At 42.2% G+C, this 20,671-nt stretch overlaps 1 protein-coding gene across 1 annotated transcript in view; it reads right to left on the minus strand.

Annotated features, from left to right (window-relative positions):
• The window catches only part of ULK1 (unc-51 like autophagy activating kinase 1), a 91,243-nt gene that overhangs the window by 50,777 nt on the left and 19,795 nt on the right, over positions 1 to 20,671 (minus strand). The window contains exons 4-7 of the mRNA XM_018558357.1: positions 12,876 to 12,908; positions 10,410 to 10,446; positions 4,625 to 4,798; positions 650 to 723 (exon numbers count right to left, since the gene is read on the minus strand). Of these exons, the coding sequence (XP_018413859.1) occupies positions 650 to 723; positions 4,625 to 4,798; positions 10,410 to 10,446; positions 12,876 to 12,908 (318 nt within the window). The remainder of the gene's footprint in view (positions 1 to 649; positions 724 to 4,624; positions 4,799 to 10,409; positions 10,447 to 12,875; positions 12,909 to 20,671) is intronic.

Here is a 20,671-nt window from a genome sequence, read left to right on the forward strand (position 1 = left end):
CTTCTTGATGAACCAGAAGAAACTTGCTCCATGGCTGGCCATGTTGGTATATGGCATGCTTCGATCTGAAAATTAAAGCAGGCAGGCAGAAAGATCTTGGCCAAACAGTGACTGCAGCCAAATCAGCTGCAGACAATGTTTGGGTATTCTGACAGCGGTGCACCTGCTGGTGTCAGAATACAATAGCCCAGCAGGGGGGATTCATGCTGCTTGTGTGGATGGCGGAATCAAACCTTTTTTTCTTGTTCAGCTATAAGTGTGGTAGCCTTTAAGCTTGCCCTACCCTTCCTGCCTTCCAAAACTCCATATTGGCTAACAAGGCCACATGTCATAATAAGGAATCAATAGGGGGGGGTAGAACTAAGCTCAACTCCTAACAGAAAAAGTTGAGATTTTCATACAACTTTAGCTGCCTATATCCCAGGTCTCCTGACTGCTTAGACATGTGGTTTCCACAGAAGATGACCTCTTCATATGCAGATTTGTGACAGCTACATCATCCCTTGTGTCTAAATACGGCCATTATTGACTGACAATTGTTCAAAATATATTCAGTGCCAATTGATTACTGTCATTGTGGAATTTACCCAGTTTACAACTTTGTTTTATTGTGCGCCCAATAAGAGAAGGTATAAAAAGGTTTCTTTACCATGTACATGGGAGATCCACATAGAGTTGCAGCCATCATGTTGTTCTGCAGGTATCTTGCAAATCCAAAGTCAGCTGTGCACAAAAACAGATTTCATTAAGAACATCTTACTTCAGATCAACCAAAAGACAATTTAGTATTGCACAAAGGATTACTGCAACTAGGCCAATATTGTTAAATGGGACAAACTATTCATAAAAAAAAGAAATATAGCCATTTATTATATAAACGTTCATCCAAAGCAGTACATAGAAGCTTAAAGCTACACTCGTCTTGTAAAAGAAAGGCTTAAAATGTAGTCTTGCAGCTGTGTCCCATTCAAGAGATTTCCCTTAACTTTCTGTCACAGGAACAAGTGCACACATTGGAAGATTTCCCCTCTACTCCTTTTCTAGTGACAAGTCAAAGTTTTGCATTTTTCCTCCCTTTCAGTCCTGATGATAGTGCCCATCAGGACAAATAGAGAGTGTACCACCCCAGTGAGAAAATTAGGGACCACACTATACAGGAGGAGGCTTGGCGGGGCAGTGTGGCTTCCATATAGATTTGCTGCATATACATGCTACTAACACCTCTGCTTTTAATACATAGTGTTTATGGGACGCTGGCAATTTCTGTTCCGATTTATACAGTACCACCATTGGCCACTGACGTTGGTGATCGAGAGGGACAGGATGCTGAATGTTAGCAATAAAAACCTGGCACAAATCCATCTAGCAACTTAACCTTTAACACCTATAGAAGGTTGCATGGCCTACAGTGATACCATGAAAATCCAAGAGAACAGACCAATTACAAGGGTCTGTAACCTTAAGTGTGCTGGCCATTTGTTCTCCCAGCAATAAAACCCTGACAGGGGTTCTAATCCCTCACCAGTAAATCTTGGATTTAGATACACCTTTATTTTCAGAGCTGGTGCTACCGTTACTACAAATCATCCAAAAACAAGTATACTTAAAATAAACTTCAATAATCAGTACAAGATAAAACCACTAGATGTGTGTAAACATTGCAGCTCTATTTATTATACTGTCTGAGAATGACACATATTGCACAACAGGCTGTTCTGGAAAAAACTTTGTTCTATACTAATTATAGATTAGCCAAGCTATTTCTTCCCCACTTGTTAAGCAATATGGCCACTGTGTGATGCATCCACTGATCTGGGACCAGGCTATGTCAACAACTTACACCACATCTTAGGATTTCTGAATGGGAACTTCAAGATTTTATCCTGTTTGAGCAGAAGAGAATGCACAACACATAAAAGACAGAGCAGATCTTGGGGCCTTACCCCACCTTATGTTTCTGGTTGTTATTTGGCTCACTGCCAGGGGACATGGAACTGCCCTCTAAGCAATTGTTATGGTGTTGATTGTGTGTGATGAACACTTAAGACCACATGGTCGCCCTGTTCCTTGAGTGTGCATATTTGTCATATATTCATTTAGTACCTGTGAATCTTTGATTGTACAGGAGAACCGATGTAATGATGCACTGTGAACCAATATCTTTATATTGTTGGATTTGTAAAATTTCAATTCAATAAAAAAATATTGTTACAGAAAAGACAGAGCTGAAACATCTGTGGCACACAGATCTGCGGCACACTGTCCGACCCCTGGCACACCATCTGTTCTGCAGCACATTGTGTAATCTGTGGCACACTGATCTGCGGTAACATTGATCCGCGGCACACCGTCCGACCCCTGGCACACCATCTGTTTTGCAGCACACTGTGTAATCTGTGGCACACTGATCAGCAGAACACCATACGCAGGAACACTGATCCGCGGCAAACCATCCGACCCCCGGCACACCATCTGTTCTGCAGCACATTGTGTAATCTGTGGCACACTGATCTGCGGCACACTGTCTGATCTGTGGCGCGATGTCCGATCTGTGGCACACCATCCGATCCCTGGCACACCATCTGTTCTGCAGCACACTGTGTAATCTGCAGCACACTGTGTAATCTGCACACTGATCTGCGGCACACTATGCCCTGCTGATACATAATAATAAAGCTGACAATAGAGTCCTATTAATGAAAAAAGCTGGACATGGTCACAGCATGATCGCGATAGGCTCTCGTCACTGCCACATGTTGAAGACAAAGCCTGGAGAGTTTATTTGAAAACCTTTATAAAATCTATTGAAAAGCAAACAAGGGACACAAGAATCTGGCAGTCTCCAGGATCATGAAAAACGCATTTGTGCTTTTGATGGAGCTCTATAAATCAATCATATTAATTTAAAAAAAAATCCAGTTCCAATATCAATATGAAAGCATTCAGCAACACAAACAAATGTTCAACATTAACAAAATGCATTTACAGAAAAGAGAAGTGTGTCAGGTTGCTCAACCTGTTTACCTCAAGTTGTTAAACAGCTGCCGAAAATGACACATTGTAAAACACACACACAGATTACTTTAATGCGGACTTCCAGGCAGATAAGAAAAGCACAGATTGTTACATATCTATTTATTTAAACGCATTCAAAAATGCAACTAAAACATACATCTTCTGTTGTCTTAAAATCTGACTCTTATAAACCCCTGCGTTACAACACTGTGTGCAGGAGATAGAGAACCAAAACTAGAAGCCAACCAGAATCTTCAGCATGCACATGTGCTGACATGGTGGTAGAGAGAGCGAGCAGAAGGATGAACTCATCTGTCTCCTGCTGCTCTTTTACTATCTAATTAACAGGCTGAAGGGTGTGTTCTTAAACAAGATGCGTGGCTGCCGTATTGGAGGTTGAGAGTCAGGAATACCGGACTCACAAGACCAGTTGTAAAGAATGATAAACTTAAAAAGGTTGCCATATATTTATTCAAACTATGTATTTATCAGCTTGCATGGAGTTTAGCTGTATGAAACATACACAGAAAAGTAGAAGTGATGCAACGGATTACATTGTAATTTCTGTTATGACAGGAAATGGTAGTGTTGCCCAAATACTTCTATGTACCCAAGATAAGCTTTGTCTATAATAATTCTGCATTATAATTATTCATTCTAATTCATAATTCTATCGATTTGGCTGGAAGATATGTGAAATACTGTACTTTGCTCATGCCAGCTGCATTTAAAGCCAGAGGATGATCTGATGGTACAGCCTGCTGAATAATGGCCAGACAAAAAGCCAAAACAACATGAGAATGCACAAAAGTATAACAGGAAAACTGCAGACAGAAAGTCCGCATTGAGTTTTGTCCAGAAGGCCTATCTAAAGCAAGCAGTCGCCCCACATATCACAGGGATGTTGATTTTACAAGGCGATATGTCTAGAGATACTTAGAGCATGTATAGCACGCCCTCTACCCAGAGCATATAACTAGAAAAGAAACATTTCCCAACCCCCTACCTAAGCTATAAATAACTAGATAAAATACTTGGCTACAAGGAGCCAGGAAAGGGAGTTGAAACGAAGCCAGGATATCAGGAATGAGAAACCTAGAAAAGCCTGTGATATATGCTCTACGACCATAAGCAAGTCTTACAAAAATAGCACACATAAAATATTACACAGAAATATTCTAAAGTACGATTATAATGCAGGTCATGCAATTGTGAAAAATACAGTGCAGTTCTATAGAAAATGTATTGCAATATATATCATTTTAGGGTGTATTTATAAATATTTGTACCCAAAATTCCCACATTTTAGTTGGATTTAACTGGAAAAGATGTGTAAATCCCGGGTCAGGTTGTTATTGCTATATGTGGCCATTTCACACACGATCCCTTTCCACACTCTATCCAAAGCAATAAAATAAAAATTGTCTTGCGTGCCATCACTTATTATGTTTAATGAGCTGACTGGTTACTATATGCTGCTACATATAACAAATAGATATTATATCTCCACAACTTGTAAAGTGATTACTTGCTGAACACAATCCTTATTCTTGATCAGACTTATCAACTACAAAGAGGCAGCCTATGATAACTGATAAGCATGGCTCACCTATCTTAATGCGGATATTGTTGGGGTTGGACCGCCGTCCTCCAGTACATGAAAGAAGGATGTTCTGGGGCTTCAGGTCTCGGTGAATAACCCCCTTGCTGTGCAGCATTTTCATGGCTCCTGCAATCTGCTGAAGAAATAGCCGGATGGTGTCTTCACTCAAGGTCCGCATGGCTGGAAGGCACAAAATCGTTTACAACCTGGCATTAAGGCAATTTTACATGGAAAATGCAGAGCACTACAAAACTTATTAGTGCAGTAACATTACAATTATAAACTTCAATTTGTAATTATAACATTATCATTAGACAACATGAAACAGATAATTACATATACCTGTGTTCACCTGCAAACCTAGTTGTCGGTTCATTGTAACTGCCTACAATGACTTAGATAATGACAACTGTCTGTGATCATTATAGACTATATTATTTTTGGTCCCACACAAATGGCACCCAAAAGAGTATCTATAGGCCTCGGCAACATTTTTTTGACCTATACATAGGTTGATTTTCTTTAGATTTTTCCTAATCTGCCTGCCTGTTGACTCTTGCATAGCCACCTTAAGAAAAAGGTTTTCCAGCTTCATCACAGATCTGTACCTGGTTACTGAATCTGGGCCTCATTCATTAACGGTCTAAAATAAGAACTCTTGCCTGATGGCAACCAATCTAAATCCAAAGTTGGTCTGAAAATGACCGTTGGAATCAAAGCTCGATCATCCATAAGAAACCTAGGTGGGAACTTAGGGCCTGATGGATGTTCAGGGGCACACCTACAATCCTATGCTCATGCAGGAAACCAAAAAAACAGGGTACTTGATCATGATGTGCCCCTAGGTGTCTGTCACTTCACAAGGGTGCAATGATAGGCATGTCAGAACAATGCAAATGGGGAAACTTTTTTGTGCCTATTGTATTCCTCATCAATGTGAATCCATGAGATGGGGGACAAAACTCCTACCTTGCCTAGGGCCCCATTCTGCCTTTATCTGCCCTTAGCTGGAATCTAACACTGAAATTGGGAAACCAAAAGTAACCACCCTCCAGAAGGAAGGACAGTGTCGGCACCAATTCAGAGATGATTTGATTATCTACAGCTGACTGATTACACAAATAAGATACATTTTTGTTAACAGTTAAAGTACGTGAATGCAATTTTAAGATTTAACTCGAGTTTAGTGTCACTTAAGTGAAGTGTTGGATACCTAGCCTTTACAATGGATGGCCTTTGTATGACCAACCTGAAGCCCATGGCACCAAGATAAATATATGTATCTTAACTGCCTGGTCTTGCTGATGCTTAATCAGACACTTGTGATACAGCTTACACTCATTAGTATAGTAAACATAGGCTGAAATGCATTCATATAGCAGGTAAGTGCACATTGGCTGCCAATAAACACTGGAATGTGGGGATCATTCAAACTGCACTGCTAAATTGACTCGTATAATATGGGCATTACAGCCAATGTTTACCACACAGGTAAATGCAGTCTGTAGCGTAGTGGTTAGCACTCCTGCCTTGCAGCACTGGGGGTCCCTAGTTTAAAGGAGTCCTGGCTCTGCAAGGAGTTTGTATGTTCTCCCTGTGCTTGTGTGGGTCTCCTCCAGGTACTCCGGTTTCCTCCCACACTTCAAACGCATGCTGGTAGGTAAATTGGCCCTGTATGTGTCATAGGAACCTTAGATTGCAATGTGCATGTAAAGCACTGCGTAAATTGTCGCTATATAAATACCTGTAATAAAATAAATGTAGAAAATATGAAATCATAACGGACAGCAGCACAAGGAGGAAAGATGTGTCCTCAAATCTGTATTTATTCAGCACATATGTAGCAGGCCTCACAGCTGACTTTTCAGTAAGGGAAGCTTTCTCCCTCCTACTCCTATAAGCGGTACACGAGTGGAAAATGCATGTCATTGTTTATTTTATCTGAAGTTCAACATTTAAACAATGCAGCAGGATAGACTAATTCACAAGACATACCAACATAACACAAAACAGTAGCTGTTTTCCATATAAAATATACAATGACTTCAAACAAAACTATGTAATTCAGCTGCTCTGTTGCCCTGCCAGTTCTACATGGCTGACGGTAGCTTGAAAAAAGCTCTCGGTCTTGCCAATATACTGAACAGAAGGCTGGAGGTTTTTTAAATGCTTATGAAAATATAGTCTGTGTTGTAACAATGTTTCAGACCAACACAGGAAATCAAGGGATAGACTCCAAATCAAGCGTGGGAATGTTTCGAGCCTACTGAGGAGTCTGTGGGGGACTATGAAATATTAATGCACCAGTGATTAACATTTCATATATGTGAAGGCTATTAAAAATACAACAGACTGACCTGCCTCACACTGCTTCTTAAAAAGATAACTCGTGAACACAAAGGATATCATCCCAACCCTACACCACCATGTCACCTTCCCAGAACCATGCACCGATCTTCTTAATCACAAGCAGGAGTGGTAAACTTGGGTTCCTCATAATATGTCTACAGTGTACAACAACAGTTATCTGTACCACTATGCCCTGACTGTCATTATATGTTTGTTACCCCTAGTGTATTTCATATTTCTGACATATCTATCTCTAGAAAACCTCTAATAAAATATTGAATACAAAAAAAAAAGAGATTGTCCTTTATAAAATACACACCAGAACTCACTTGTACCAGATTTGTATCCTCTTGCCCTGGTGGTGGTCAGGGGATTAAAGAGGAACTGGAAGATGTGCCCAAAAAAAGGAAAAGCAGAGGGCAAAGTCCCCAGTATTCTGAGTGGTCTTCCTGCAGCTGATCTTTTCCCCATTATTGACTTAAAATGCCTTAGGCCCGTTGCAGACCTACGCGATCGCGCGGTCCTGCACAATGCAGGCAGCGATTGCCGCGCGGTTCCATTGATTCCAAGGGGGTGGCATCCACGCGGCAATCGCAGAAAAAAAAGGTACATGTACCTTTTTTTTTGCAATACAGTACACAACGCCCGGCTGTTTTATCTGCCCGGCGCGACTGGGTTGCCTTTAGAAAATAATGGCACCCACAGCGCGATCAATGCACACCTTAGCGGCTCCTGACCAGGCGGGTATACCGCGCAGAATCGTGCATGATTGCCACACGTTGAGGTGTCGCCTAGGTGTGCACCGGTCCTTATTCTGCACCGTGTCTCTGTGTGGCGGCCACCTTGGCGGAGGCATGACTTTTCCTACTACATGTCAGAGCTTCCAGCAAGAGGAACTGTAAGCAGCATAGTAGTGGCCACTAAATTTCACATCAAATCGCATTTAGCAGAGGCAGCAGTGTCCTAGATCTCACACTGCAGATATCCAGATATGAGACTGTATGAACAGGGGTGCCTAGGTACCCTCACATATCAGAAAGTGTACTGCTAATTTTCAGGAGGAATTCCAGACAAGGGTAAATTTTTGTGGACAAACAAGGGTAAAGGTTGTTGTGAAATCAAGAACACTGCTTCTAGTAGTGAATGTAAAAGGCACCTCTCCACACTTCAGTATTCTAAATCTAGGTAATGTGTACATCTAGTAGAAGAGGTCCTCTGGGAATTAGAAGTACTCATCCTTGCTCTTCACAATGATCAGTAATAAAGTAGTTTATCTGCTCCCAAGACACCGTTCTGCCAGCAATGCTGGGAAGTAACTATATCCCTTTGCTTATTTCCGTGGAGTAAGGCTGTGATTAAACCATTCTCTCAGGAACGGGGCTGTTTGCTTAGGCTTTTTTCCCCTCTCATTTCCCTGGCACGGGGTCTATTTCACAGGGTCAGCACATGCTGCTTAGCCAGGTCAATCCAAGGTCTGACGTATAGTAATATCCTAAGATCTGGACTAGAAAAGTAAACTTAAACATGATGCTTGTCTGACATGGCAAGTCATGAAAGCGCTCACCAAAACCACATTTCTGGAGCAACAGAGTTCAACACATTCCCAGAGATCCTAGAAAGGGGCTGATATTAAAATGTAACTGCTCATTCCTCAGGCTTTATGCAACTTCCATTCATAACACATATCCTAGCAGACTGTCTTAAAGGAGCAAGAGCATAACTAGAACTAGTCAAATTCAACATTCCTTTCGCCCACCTGCAATTTCAGCCATACTGGGCAACAATTGCAAAGAACCCAGACTGTTATAAATACAACCTGAGAAAACCTTTACCTGTGGAAAAATCTACTGATCTGGGTAGCCAACAGACTATCATTATCTATTAGTGCTGCCGCTACAGTAGCACCATGGGTTCCAGAAGACACATCCATGGGTTCAATTAGAATACCTTTAGCATGTACTAATGTAATGTGACCTTCTAGAAAAGCAAGCCTGGTTCTATTGGCCATTCAAGTGCCCAATTTATACTTCACTGATTGTAACCAATTGGAAAATTCTCTTCTGCCGCTTTACGGTGCACACAAAGCTGGCAACCATTAGTGCAATTCAATGTTAAATATTTGGTAGTTTTCCTATAAATTACAGCACATCTAACCCCAAAACACACAAATGTAATATACTGTAGCTTACCAGTCCTAATCCTGCAAACACACTGCCTGTCCCTATGCTCACTCTACCACTATATCAAATGGAGGGAGTCTTGGTTGCCATCTAGGCTGGACTTCAAATGTCATATTTTTTGCAAAATGTTGTGCAACTAAAACCTTTGTTTTTAACGCATACTGTTAGGCAGGGCAAATTTGTTTTGTTGCATGCGTTTTGGTGCCTTCCAGGGCAGAAAAAATAGGGCATGCTGCTGTTTTTCCACATACTCTGGAACTGAATGCTGTGGTGTGAACTAGAGCCCAAAATACCATTGGAATACATTGGAAGCATTTTTGATGTGTTCTGTAACTGCTCTGCATCTGCTCCGCACTTGGTGTGAACAAGCCCTTACAAAAGGAAGATGAGATTATATTGAACTGTAAGCATAGCTCAAAGTAAAACTAATTCAGTCACCACATTTGAGGACTGGTAAGCGGCCATATATCACATCTTTGTTCAAGGGTTTAGTTATACCTAAAGGCATTCTGGATCCCCACAAGAAGCCTTCCTAAATGAGCTCATTTCCAAAATATATTTGTATTTTATTTAGTACACACCCTAATATTAAACCATTTGCACAACTAAACATTTCTGTTCCATCTTTCATCTCTGTTGTCCATGCAACAGGTTAAGATATGTGAAGCTGCAGTTGACAGCTGAATGAGCTGTATTTCCACTACTCCCCTACCTGCCCCATTAAGCCTACTGCTCTCTGACAGTAATCATTCATGTATTACGTTATCTGGGGTACTGCAGACATGAGCAAAAATATCAAAATGATGTTTGAATTGTCTAGGGTACACACAGATTTCCATAATGAATTACTATGACATGTTCCTATTTTATTCCAACAATACACGAGCCAAACATGAAACAAAACAAACAAGGCAGCTTTCACAGTCATGTAAAAAAAACAAACCCGCACATACAGACATAACAGTAATAAAACCTTTTTTTTTGTGTAGGAAGAAAAATGTCAGCGATCCCACCCGCTAAATGCCAAAGTATATCATTACCGGATCTAAGCCTGTGGTAAGCATGTTATTCATTTTCTGATATTTTATTACTTCTACCCAACATGCTAGAACAAGCCTGCAATAAATAAATGTTTGCTCTTGTATTGATTTTTTTTTTTATATTTCTTCACAACTGTGCTTTCTTTATGCTTTAAGTCTCTGAGGTCGTTTTTAGAAGTGTTATTATTTCTAAACGGTCATATAAAATAAGTTTGTACTTACTGTGAAGGTAATCAGCCAGGTCTCCGCCATTGCAATACTAAAAAGCAGAACGACAGAAGAAGTTAAAAAGCCAATCATTTTTAAAAGGTTACAAAATATTTGATTACATATGTTAACATACAAACATATATATTATATATGTACATGCACACACCGCTATACATTTACATACCTCTCATGTGGCCTGAATATTAAATTGTGATTCTAGCTTATAGTCTGGTTTTAAACAATACTAAAACAGAAGCATCCCCAGTACAAAGTTAACAAATGTAATGAATGAAGCTTCAGCGATATGTGAATAGAAAACACACCAGGAATCTGTGTATATTATGTTCTTTTGCATCTATCAACGTCTTCCAAGTCCCTGTTCACATCAGGGTGTAGCGGGAACGTGGGTTCCCGCATATTTGAGAGACTTTGTTTCCCACGTTTGGCACATGTCCTCAGTGGGTCTCTGGGCGCGTGGCAAAATGCGCAAAAGTGGTACAGGTTGAAAATTTGGTGACATACGTTCTGCGTCTTTTACCTACACATTCTCACGCGCAAGGAAAAAATGCTTTTGCTCGGCCGCGTTTGTGGTGCCATTACCCAGTAATGACAACACAAGCGCATTCCGCGTTTGTGCACGTGTAGTGAACACACGTCAAAGCATGCACTTTTGTGCATGTTTGACACATGTTCGTGATACGCCCTGGTGTTAAGGTGGACATAGTTACATAGTTACATAGTATTTGGGGTTGAATAAAGACATACGTCCATCAAGTCCAACCCATATAGGTCCACGCATCATCTCATTCTTAGGGATACTGGTATCCCTGGATATTACGGTCCCTCAAGAAATTGTCCACGAAAGTTATATAATTAGATGTCTGAGAGAGTTTACAGGCCAGTAACAAATAGATTAAAGTTCTAAAGTCTCAAGTTAAAAGCTTTAGTCTCACCAGGTCTAAAGCTGCCCATACGCAGCTCAAATTTCGACCATTAGGTGGCCCTGCAAACAGCATCCGGTTTGTAAAAAAAAAAAAGAAAGAAGAAGTTGTCCGAGCAGAGATTGCTGGCAGGGTAGATTCGTCCATCCACTCTGTTTAGAGTGAATGGGGGTACTGACTGATTTGGCCGGTAGACTGAATGAGAGAAATCTTTATGTGTATGGCTATAGGTGATTGGACAAGGGTAGCTCCTGTCGTTTATCCACCCCTCCTCTCCCCTTGTCCAATCACAGAATGCCTCATATTTTGGGAGTAGTGCGGACCAGATCTGCACGAGTTTCTGCACACGCAGTGCAGTGGGTTGTGCCGCGTTTTTACTAAAAACATTTTTTTTTTAGTTTAGAATGGGCTTTTAGTGCGTTCCAGGGCGTTTGCACGCGTTTTTGACGCGTTTGCAGGTGTTCCAGAGCAGGTAAAATAGGGCTTGCTGCAGTTTTTTTTACATGCTCTGGAACTGAACACTGCAGTGTGAACTAGAGCCCAAAATACCATTGGAATACATTGGACGCAGTTTTGATCCGGTCTGTAAATGCTCTGCTCTGCACCTGGAACGCGCTTGGTGTGAACAAGGCCTAAAGCTGCCAATCCTGCAGTGCCAGAGAAAACACAAACAAACAAAGAGCTCCCTAATTGAGGAAGTCATTGATTTCTTTCCAGGCTGGCCTTATTTGAAGAGTTGCTCTGAAGCTGAACTCCAGGCACAATAATTGCACTGGAGTATAGTGAGATGTACCCACATGCCATGTTCAGTACTGACTTCTTCCCACAAATTATTAACTATACATGTGGGTGGAGGTCCAGATCTCGCTGAACTTCAATGCTCGCTCCTGCTGTAGTGCTACAGGTGTTGTAGACACTGTTGTTGTATCTCTGCCTCCTCTCCTCCTGGCCAATCATAAAACGGGGTCTGCGGCCATTTGCTTCATGACTGGACAGGAGGAGATTAATGCCCAAGTCCCAGCACTGATTTGCCTAATAAAGGGGATCCTGCGTGGCCCCGAAACGTTGTGGTATGTGATACTGAGCATGCATCAATAAAAGGCGTATTGATCAGCATACTGGAGTGCCAGTGACCTCTCCTATTCTGGACAGAGAGGGGAATGAAAATACGGTAGGAACTGAACATTTATTTGCCTGCATGTATAGCTGATGATTTGTGGGGAGAAGAAGCCAGTACTGAATACATCAGGTGGGTTTTTAGAAAAGGCACTATAGAACTTACTGTACTCCGGGAAGATTATTGTGCCTGGAGCTGGGCTTTAAGGATTGTCAGCAATATACTAAAACAGCTACCAAAAAAGAAGAAAAAGAAAGAGCAAGCAAAAGTGAGCCAAGCCATACTGCAGCAATAAAAGTACTCAGCGTGTTCACATCTCTTCATACCGATCCTCAACACTTACTATATGCTGAAAAAATAAGCGTTTTTTAAATGAGTGTGGTCTAAAATATATGTTCATTAAAAGAGAACACAACTCACCTCCATGACCAGATAAACGGAACTGGCCAATTCCTGCAAAGAAGAAGAAAAAACAAATGATGAGAAGAGGCATGGCAGTGAATGGTGGCAGTATGTCAGTGTCAGTCATTCAGCGGATAAGGGAAGACTGCACCTGCCACACAAAGGACACACAAAGGCCTTTTCTTCTTACATTTGGAAAATCACACACAGATTTACATTATCAAGAGTGCAAATCAAATGCAAAACAAGGAGTGATGCAAATTTACACCTGTCATTTTTAAAAGTTGAACAAGGTCAGTTAACTGACAGTTTAAAAGACAACTTCAGGAAATGTAAAAAAATGAACCCTTGCAGTGGGGCTACCCCTGCACTTCAAGGGTTAAAGGAGAACTATGGGGGTAAGTGTTTTTCCCCATAGTTCTCCTAAGGGTAACGGGAGGACACAAACTAGCGTTCAGTATACCGTGAGTGGTTATTGCCGCAGGACCGAGGATAGGGTGAGTATATTTGCTTTATTTTAGCTCCTAGACCAAAACAAGCAGTTAACCTTTGCAGTGAGAGGGGAGCCCCACAGCAAAGGTTCATTTTTACATTTCCTGGAGTTCTACATAATATAGGACAAACAAGACAACTTCAGAAAAATAACTTCAGAACCCCCCATTTAAAATCAAATCACAATAGAAATATTGTAAACAATTGCTAAAACCATCTTTACTATGGATCCTGTAAGACAGTCTGGGGGACACAGACTGGAAAATGGTAAATTAAGTTAAATTTCTTTTGCCTGCTGGACGAATCCTTTGAATCTAATTGCAGTGCATTCTAGAGCGGTAGCTGATGGAACGCACAGCAATCGCTCACTAAACTTCCCCCTTCATTGAAGCCAATGGCATCGCAGCCACACCCCCTGCCCGCAGTACGATGGGATGCACGCCAACATATTGCCTGCATTCCAGTCCACTGTGAATGCAAAAAATAAAGCATGCAGCATTTTTTGCATTTGCAGTGGACCGGAACGCCTGCAATGTTTTGCCACATGCCCAATTGCACTGCGGGGAGTGGCCTGGCTGCGGTGCCATTCAATGCACCACCATCCCACCCCCCCCCCCCCCCCCAAACAATGATATATTTTCTGAAAGCAGAGGCCCTGTAGAATAAACAAAAAATGCTAGTTGCAATTATTTATGTCGCACGGTATTTGCGTAAATGTTTATCTAACCAGTATTTTTAGGCTAAAATACACTAAAATGAAATTTAGTGCACATAACAGATTATAATACCAAATTTTTTGGTAAAATAAAAAAGACGGGGTCATGCCAGGTAAATAGATACCAAACATGTCAAGCCTTAAAATTGCATTTGCCCGTGAAGCTGCAAAATACTTCAATACCCCAAATTTCCCATAGAGGACACTTTAAAAGCTTTTACCACTAATCAGTTAAGTGCTAACAGTGATTAATGGCTCTAGAATTATTGATCTCAGTCTGACGTTTGCGGCAATATCTAACAGATATGTAGCTCAATTTATGTTTTTGCACGTAGGCACACAATGCGTGTTTAAGTATGTATGTACATGCATGTGGGGGGTGGGGGCTGTAAAAAAATGTTTTACATTTTCTAATATGTTACTTAATTTTTTTAGTTTTCAAACACTTTTTTTTTTTCTACACTAACCTTATTGCTATCACATAGGTGACTTACAAGTCCCCTATGTAATAGCAGATAGGCTGTGTCAGGTCCTCTTTATGGAGACATCAGGGGTCTTTCAGACCCGTAATGTCACCAAGGGACCCCAAAGAAGCTGAGGAAGCAGAGGTCTTCACCAGCTTCTTCTCCTTGCTCTAAGAGCCAGAGAATGTAAACAGTGACATGTAATACACTTCACCTCTGGGTCCAGTGATCAGAGAAGAGATCAGTGGCTGGAAGCCTGCTGATCTCTCTCCACTCATTGCAGGAAGACCCGCCGTGCTGGTCCTGGGCCCAGCACGGGGAACAGTGGAGCCCGGGGAAGCTGTCAGAGAGGTTGGCGGCAGCACATGCCCCCGATCGGTACAAACGATCCGGCAGCTGTACAGATGCCGGATCGCTTGTATCTGAACAGCCGGCTGTTCAAAATGTTGCCAAGAACATGGCAGCAGCAGCTGTGTTCTTGGTTTAATCACTTCTTCTGTCCGTATTGCGGCCCGGAAGCGGTTCATTGTGCGTCTGTTTAGTCCCTGTTCACACCTAGACGTTTTGACGCTCAAAGCTAAGCGTGACAAAACTCTCAGCACAAGAAATCCCATTTATTTTTATGGCCCCTGTTCGCACCTGAGAGTTTTGTCGCAAGCTGTAAAACGCAGAACGCTGGAAAAGGCACATGAGCTTCTTGCAGACAGATTACAGCATGTTTGGCCGCATAGACTTCAATGGAAGCGCATGAAAACGCGCAACACAAGCATTTTGCACATTTCTCTGCACGTTTGCACAATGCATTTCAATCTACTTAATAAAACGCGTGCCTTTGTATATGCGTGTCTAACTCGCGTACAAATGTGCAAAACACGCTGGATGGTACGCTAAACAAAACGTGCGCTAATATGTGTGAAAACGCTGACGCCTCGGTGTAAACGGAGATTTAAAGTGGTAAATCTGTTGCAAGCTTTTGGCTGCCCAGGAATATAAGAGCACCGGTTGCAAACACATTGTAAACATGTCGCAGAGACTTTGCAGAACAGAGAGGCAGCCTGAACTGTGACTTATTGTGTCACTATTTTGCTTGATAATTCAGCTGTCTGATAACCAACTGTTGTCAAATAACCTGCTGTCAAAGTCAATCTGCAATATAATGAACCTGTGTGTGTGAGAGCATCTGTAGAACAGCAAATAAGAGTCCATTTCCCACTGATCGCTGTGAGCAACATTCACATTCACTCAGTGTAACGCAGAAGGTATGAGACTACAATTGTTTTGCACCCAGATTTGACAACTGTGTAACAAACTGAAAACTTGGGCAGAACTGTTAAGAACATAAATATTATTACAGTGCCGACAGGAATATCAACAGATATAAAGAGAACACAGCCTAGAGATTCTTTTGCTGGGTGTACTCCCTACCATTAATGACAAGAATGGAGGAATTGTTCAACAATCCTATTTTTCCAGGCACGCACTTCTCTTCTTCAATTTCCTGTCCTACCAACTCCACATGTACATTTCTTATTTCATCATCTTATTTACTAAGAAAAATTGTAAAAACTAAGCAAGATACATGTAATTATATAAAGTGAATGAGAACCCAGACTGGATATTCAAGTATTTACTTTAACTAGCAGTAAAAGAGCTTTAGGACTCATTCACACTGCTGCGCATATATGTGCGCATGTGCGTATTGTACCATATGCAAATAAATGGCTCCATACACATAGCCGCTTATGGAGCCGTATATTTGCGTAGCGTGAAAACAGAATGGAACCAAGATGTGTCCGGGCAGCGTATTTCTGCGTATTTACGCACATATACACACGTACAGTTCATTCAAATTTCTATTATGAATGATGCATTCTGGGATTGCATATAGTGCAATATACAATTTTGCTCTTGCGTTCTGTGTGAATGAGGCCTTAAAGCAGAACTGCGGGGACATATTTTATTAACCCTTGCAGTGGGACTACCCCCGCACTGCAAGGGTTAAATGCTACAGCAATGGAATGTCCCTCAGCATCCTCACATCCAATACACTGGGTATAGAATGTGATGACTTAGGAACCTTAGACCTCTACAGGCAGGGGAGAGAGGCTCCAGGGACCGATTTAAGAGCAAACCGCCTCCAAGGATCGAGTGCTATAGCTGTTATTTTCCTCCCTAGACCAAAATGAGCACTTAACCCTTGCAGTGCGAGGGTAGCCCCACTGCAAAGGTTGAGAAAAAACTTCCCCGGAGTTCTGCTTCTTCTTTAAAGTGAACTTATACTTACCCCCCACCATCGATAGCTTCGCCCAGTCTTTCCTGGTTCAGGATCTTCAACATATTGATTGGCCGGTCCGGAATGAAGCAACTCCTGCACATGGGAGTTCATTCATTTTGGTACTGAAGTGTACAATGGATTGCCTATGTGTAGCTCAGTATACATTTTTTTTTCCAACACGATTTCACATGTAACAAGTGTCTCCACCTCTTAGAAACTAGCTTTACATTGACTAAAACAAAAACACTCAAGCCTAAAAAACACACTAAAACTGTGGAAAAGAAAAGCTTAAAAATCGCCTCAAAACGCTCATGCTAAAGTGAGAATGGGGGCAAAGTCTGTTTCTAACAGCACTTAGGCCCCATTCCCAGGGTGACAGCGTTTCAGCTCGGTTTTCACGTTGTTGTTATCGGCTATTCACTGAAAATCCATTTTATGCTTTTCAATAAACCAGAGTTCTTCCTTAAATAAAGATGATATAATGTATGCTTGTATTGCTTTAAGCTGGTCATACACTGATAGAATGTAATTCAAATTCGTTCTTCAGAGCTTTCAATCTTGCCATATTGAGTTTCATTCAAATTTGGTTCAAAACTCCAAATAACTTCACCCAGACTTGAATGGAATCCCAGACATATTAACCAGGATTTCTTTAATGCCTAGCACATGCGCATTGAAATATATATGATTTTCCCTGAACGAAAACCCCATTCATGGTTAGAATTCATTCAGATAAGAAATGAGAAAAATGTCCTGCCCTGCCACTGCGGTCGAAAAAGAACATCGATTAGACCCCCACTAACCATTAAAAAATGTTGGATGAAATTCTTCTGGCCAGCTTTGGCATGTGAGCGGCATTCATGAAAGTAAAAAACTGCAATGAAATATATATTAGATTATCAGCTGTATTTGTATAACAATTAGAGCTGCAACAACGATTCGATTTAGTCGATTAAAATTGACGATCGAAAACGTTACCACGCATGCAGCGCACGTCACGCCCACCGAACGCGCACGCAGCGGCGGCCCAGCTCCCGGCGCTCCTCACATCTAGCCGGGCCGAGCACATGAGGGGTGCCGGGGATGTGAGCGCCACGAGTGTCAGCCGGGGGACGGAGACTATGGCTGGGGACGAGCCGGCATCCAGGCTAAACCTTTCAGCAGAAGACATGGAGGAAATGTTCAGACAGTAAGTGCCCCGACCTCCCCCCCTCCCTGGAGCCTGGGACCCAACACTGTGCACCCCAAGCCACCATCATACCCATCCTCTGCACCCCATTACACCATCATACCCATCCCTGCACCCCAATCCACCATTATACCCATCCTCTGCACCCCATTCCACCATCATACCCATCCTCTGCACCCTATTCCACCATTACACCCATCCTCTCCATCCCTGCACCCCATTCCACCATCATACCCGTCCTCTCCACCCCATCCCACCATCATACCCATCCTCTCCATCCCTGCACTCAATCCCCTCCATCTCTGCACTCCATTCCACCATCATACCCGTCCTCTGCACCCCATTCCACCATCATACCCGTCCTCTCCTTCCCTGCACCCCATTCCACCATACCTGTCCTCTCTATCCCTGCACCCCATTCCACCATCATACCTGTCCTCTCCATCCCTGCACCCCATTCCACCATCATACCCGTCCTCTCCTTCCCTGCACCCCATTCCACCATACCTGTCCTCTCTATCCCTGCACCCCATTCCACCATCATACCCGTCATATGAAAATAATAGTTAGCTGCAGCTCTAATAACAATGAGACAAGTTGGGTAGATAGGGACTCTATTCCTCTGGGATTATTAACAAGAGGTGAGCGGTGACAACAGACACGCGCACACATTCAGACAGGCTCTCTTTGCTATTCTGCCTGGTAACAGGGCACCCGAGGACTCCTATTCTCCCCAGCTGATCTGCAGCCAGCTGCCATGTGCAGATAAGAGGACCACTGCAGGCCATCTGTTTATGGAAGGAACATGCAGGCCAGCTTTTCTTCCATTTAAATAGGAACAAAGGAGCTGGGTGATATTAGGCCAAGTGTGGTCTGTCACATCTCTCCATCTCATTTCCCTATCAATGTGCTGAAAACAGGCCGACACGAGTACCTGCCAAGGACTGAAATGACAAAAAAAAACTCCAGAGCTCCTTATTGTGTCTGAGTTTGTGTTCTAGCACATTTGAAAACATTATGGCAAAAGGGCTCGTGCATCGGACAAGACCGTTTCGCATGTAAATTTACTTGATAAAAGCAAAGAGGAAAACCTGTAATACAGAGCAACAAATCACAATTCATCTTCCACTGGACTTAAAGGGATACTAAACTCAGGAGTTACATCTTTAAAATGCATTCAGATACCCTAACTATTAACAAGAATGTATCTTATTTGTGTATCATTCAGCTGTAGATCATCAAATCATCTCTGAATTGGTGCTGACATTGTCCTTCCTTCTGGAGGGTGGCTACTTTTGTTCCCCATGGTCCCTGTGTGTGCTGTAAAGTAGCCACCGCTCCAAGATTGCTCCTGTGATGGACTACAATCTCAATGTAAATTAGAAAACTAAATGTGAGATTGTAGTCCATCACAGGAGTGAGCGTGGAACGGTGGCTACTTTACAGCACACACAGGGACCATGGAGAACAAAAGTAGTCACCCTCCAGATGGAAGGACACTGTCAGCATGAATTCAGAGATGATTTGAGGATCTACAGCTGAGTGATACACAAATAAAATGCATTCTTGTTAATAGTTAAGGTACTTGAATGCATTTTTAAGATGTAACTCCAGAGTTAAGGGTCACTTTAAGTAAATCAAAATTGGATTGGCTCGTATGGGATATTGGGCTTTGTGGATTATGATCCGAGTCCCCTCACACTACATTGTGGTGCAGTACGATATGCTTTAGAGCTGGTTCGCACCAGCCCCATGCGGAAATATTCAATTTTAGTACGCTGCTGGTGTCTGCTGGTTACAATGCAAGGCACGGTTTACTTTTTTAAATAACTTTATTGGCAATTTACAATGTGTACACTCCAGTCAGGTCTACACACAGAAGTGGGGTGACTTCCAGTGCCATTCAGTGAGACGCAGAAAGATGCAACATGTCTGCATTTTTATGCACCGCACATCATCTCAATGCTGTGGTGTGAATAGGTCTTGCAGTGACGAGTTGATCCAATGAGGAAAAACATAGTTTACCCCAAATGGTGTGACATAGCCATTATTGTTGTACATTGCAGTATGAAGCATTGCCACACCCCAATCACTTTGAATAGGCCCCAACACATGAGAAACCATTCCTGCGTGATTTAATTTCAATGCAGCCTGCTGTGGCAGAGGTCTGTTGTGTACCATTCAAAATGAATTGAAAAATACATACATGAGACCCCATTCACAATTAGCGATTTGTAGTGCGATTTCTGCTCAGAAATCACTCAAATATCGCTCAATGTAGCTCGTCCAATGCATTTCAATGGAGCTGTTCACATCTCACAGCTCAATGTCGCCTGTAGCTCGTAGCTCAAGCTTGTCGCTCAAATATGACCTATTTATCCAGCGGATTTTGTGCAATTTGGCCCCAATAGGCTTTGATAGACTGCCAAAAGAAGCGCTACGTAGTGTGACAAAATGTGCACTGTAGCTCAATGTCGTTCAGCTCAAATCAGCGCTGATGTAGCTGAGTGTGATGTAGCTCAGTGTGAATGGGGTCTAACGCATTGCGTGTTGTAGTGAAGCACATGTTACCACAGTGCACGACATGTAAAAGAAAAAAATAAGTGAATTTTCACTGGATTACTTCTATAAATGGACCAGTGTTCACAGCAATATATTTCCATGCTGGCCATTTGACGT

The sequence above is a fragment of the Nanorana parkeri genome, unplaced genomic scaffold (genome assembly GCF_000935625.1).
Source record: "Nanorana parkeri isolate BGI_ZX_2015 unplaced genomic scaffold, ASM93562v1 scaffold334, whole genome shotgun sequence".
NCBI classification, from domain to species: Eukaryota; Metazoa; Chordata; class Amphibia; order Anura; family Dicroglossidae; genus Nanorana; species Nanorana parkeri.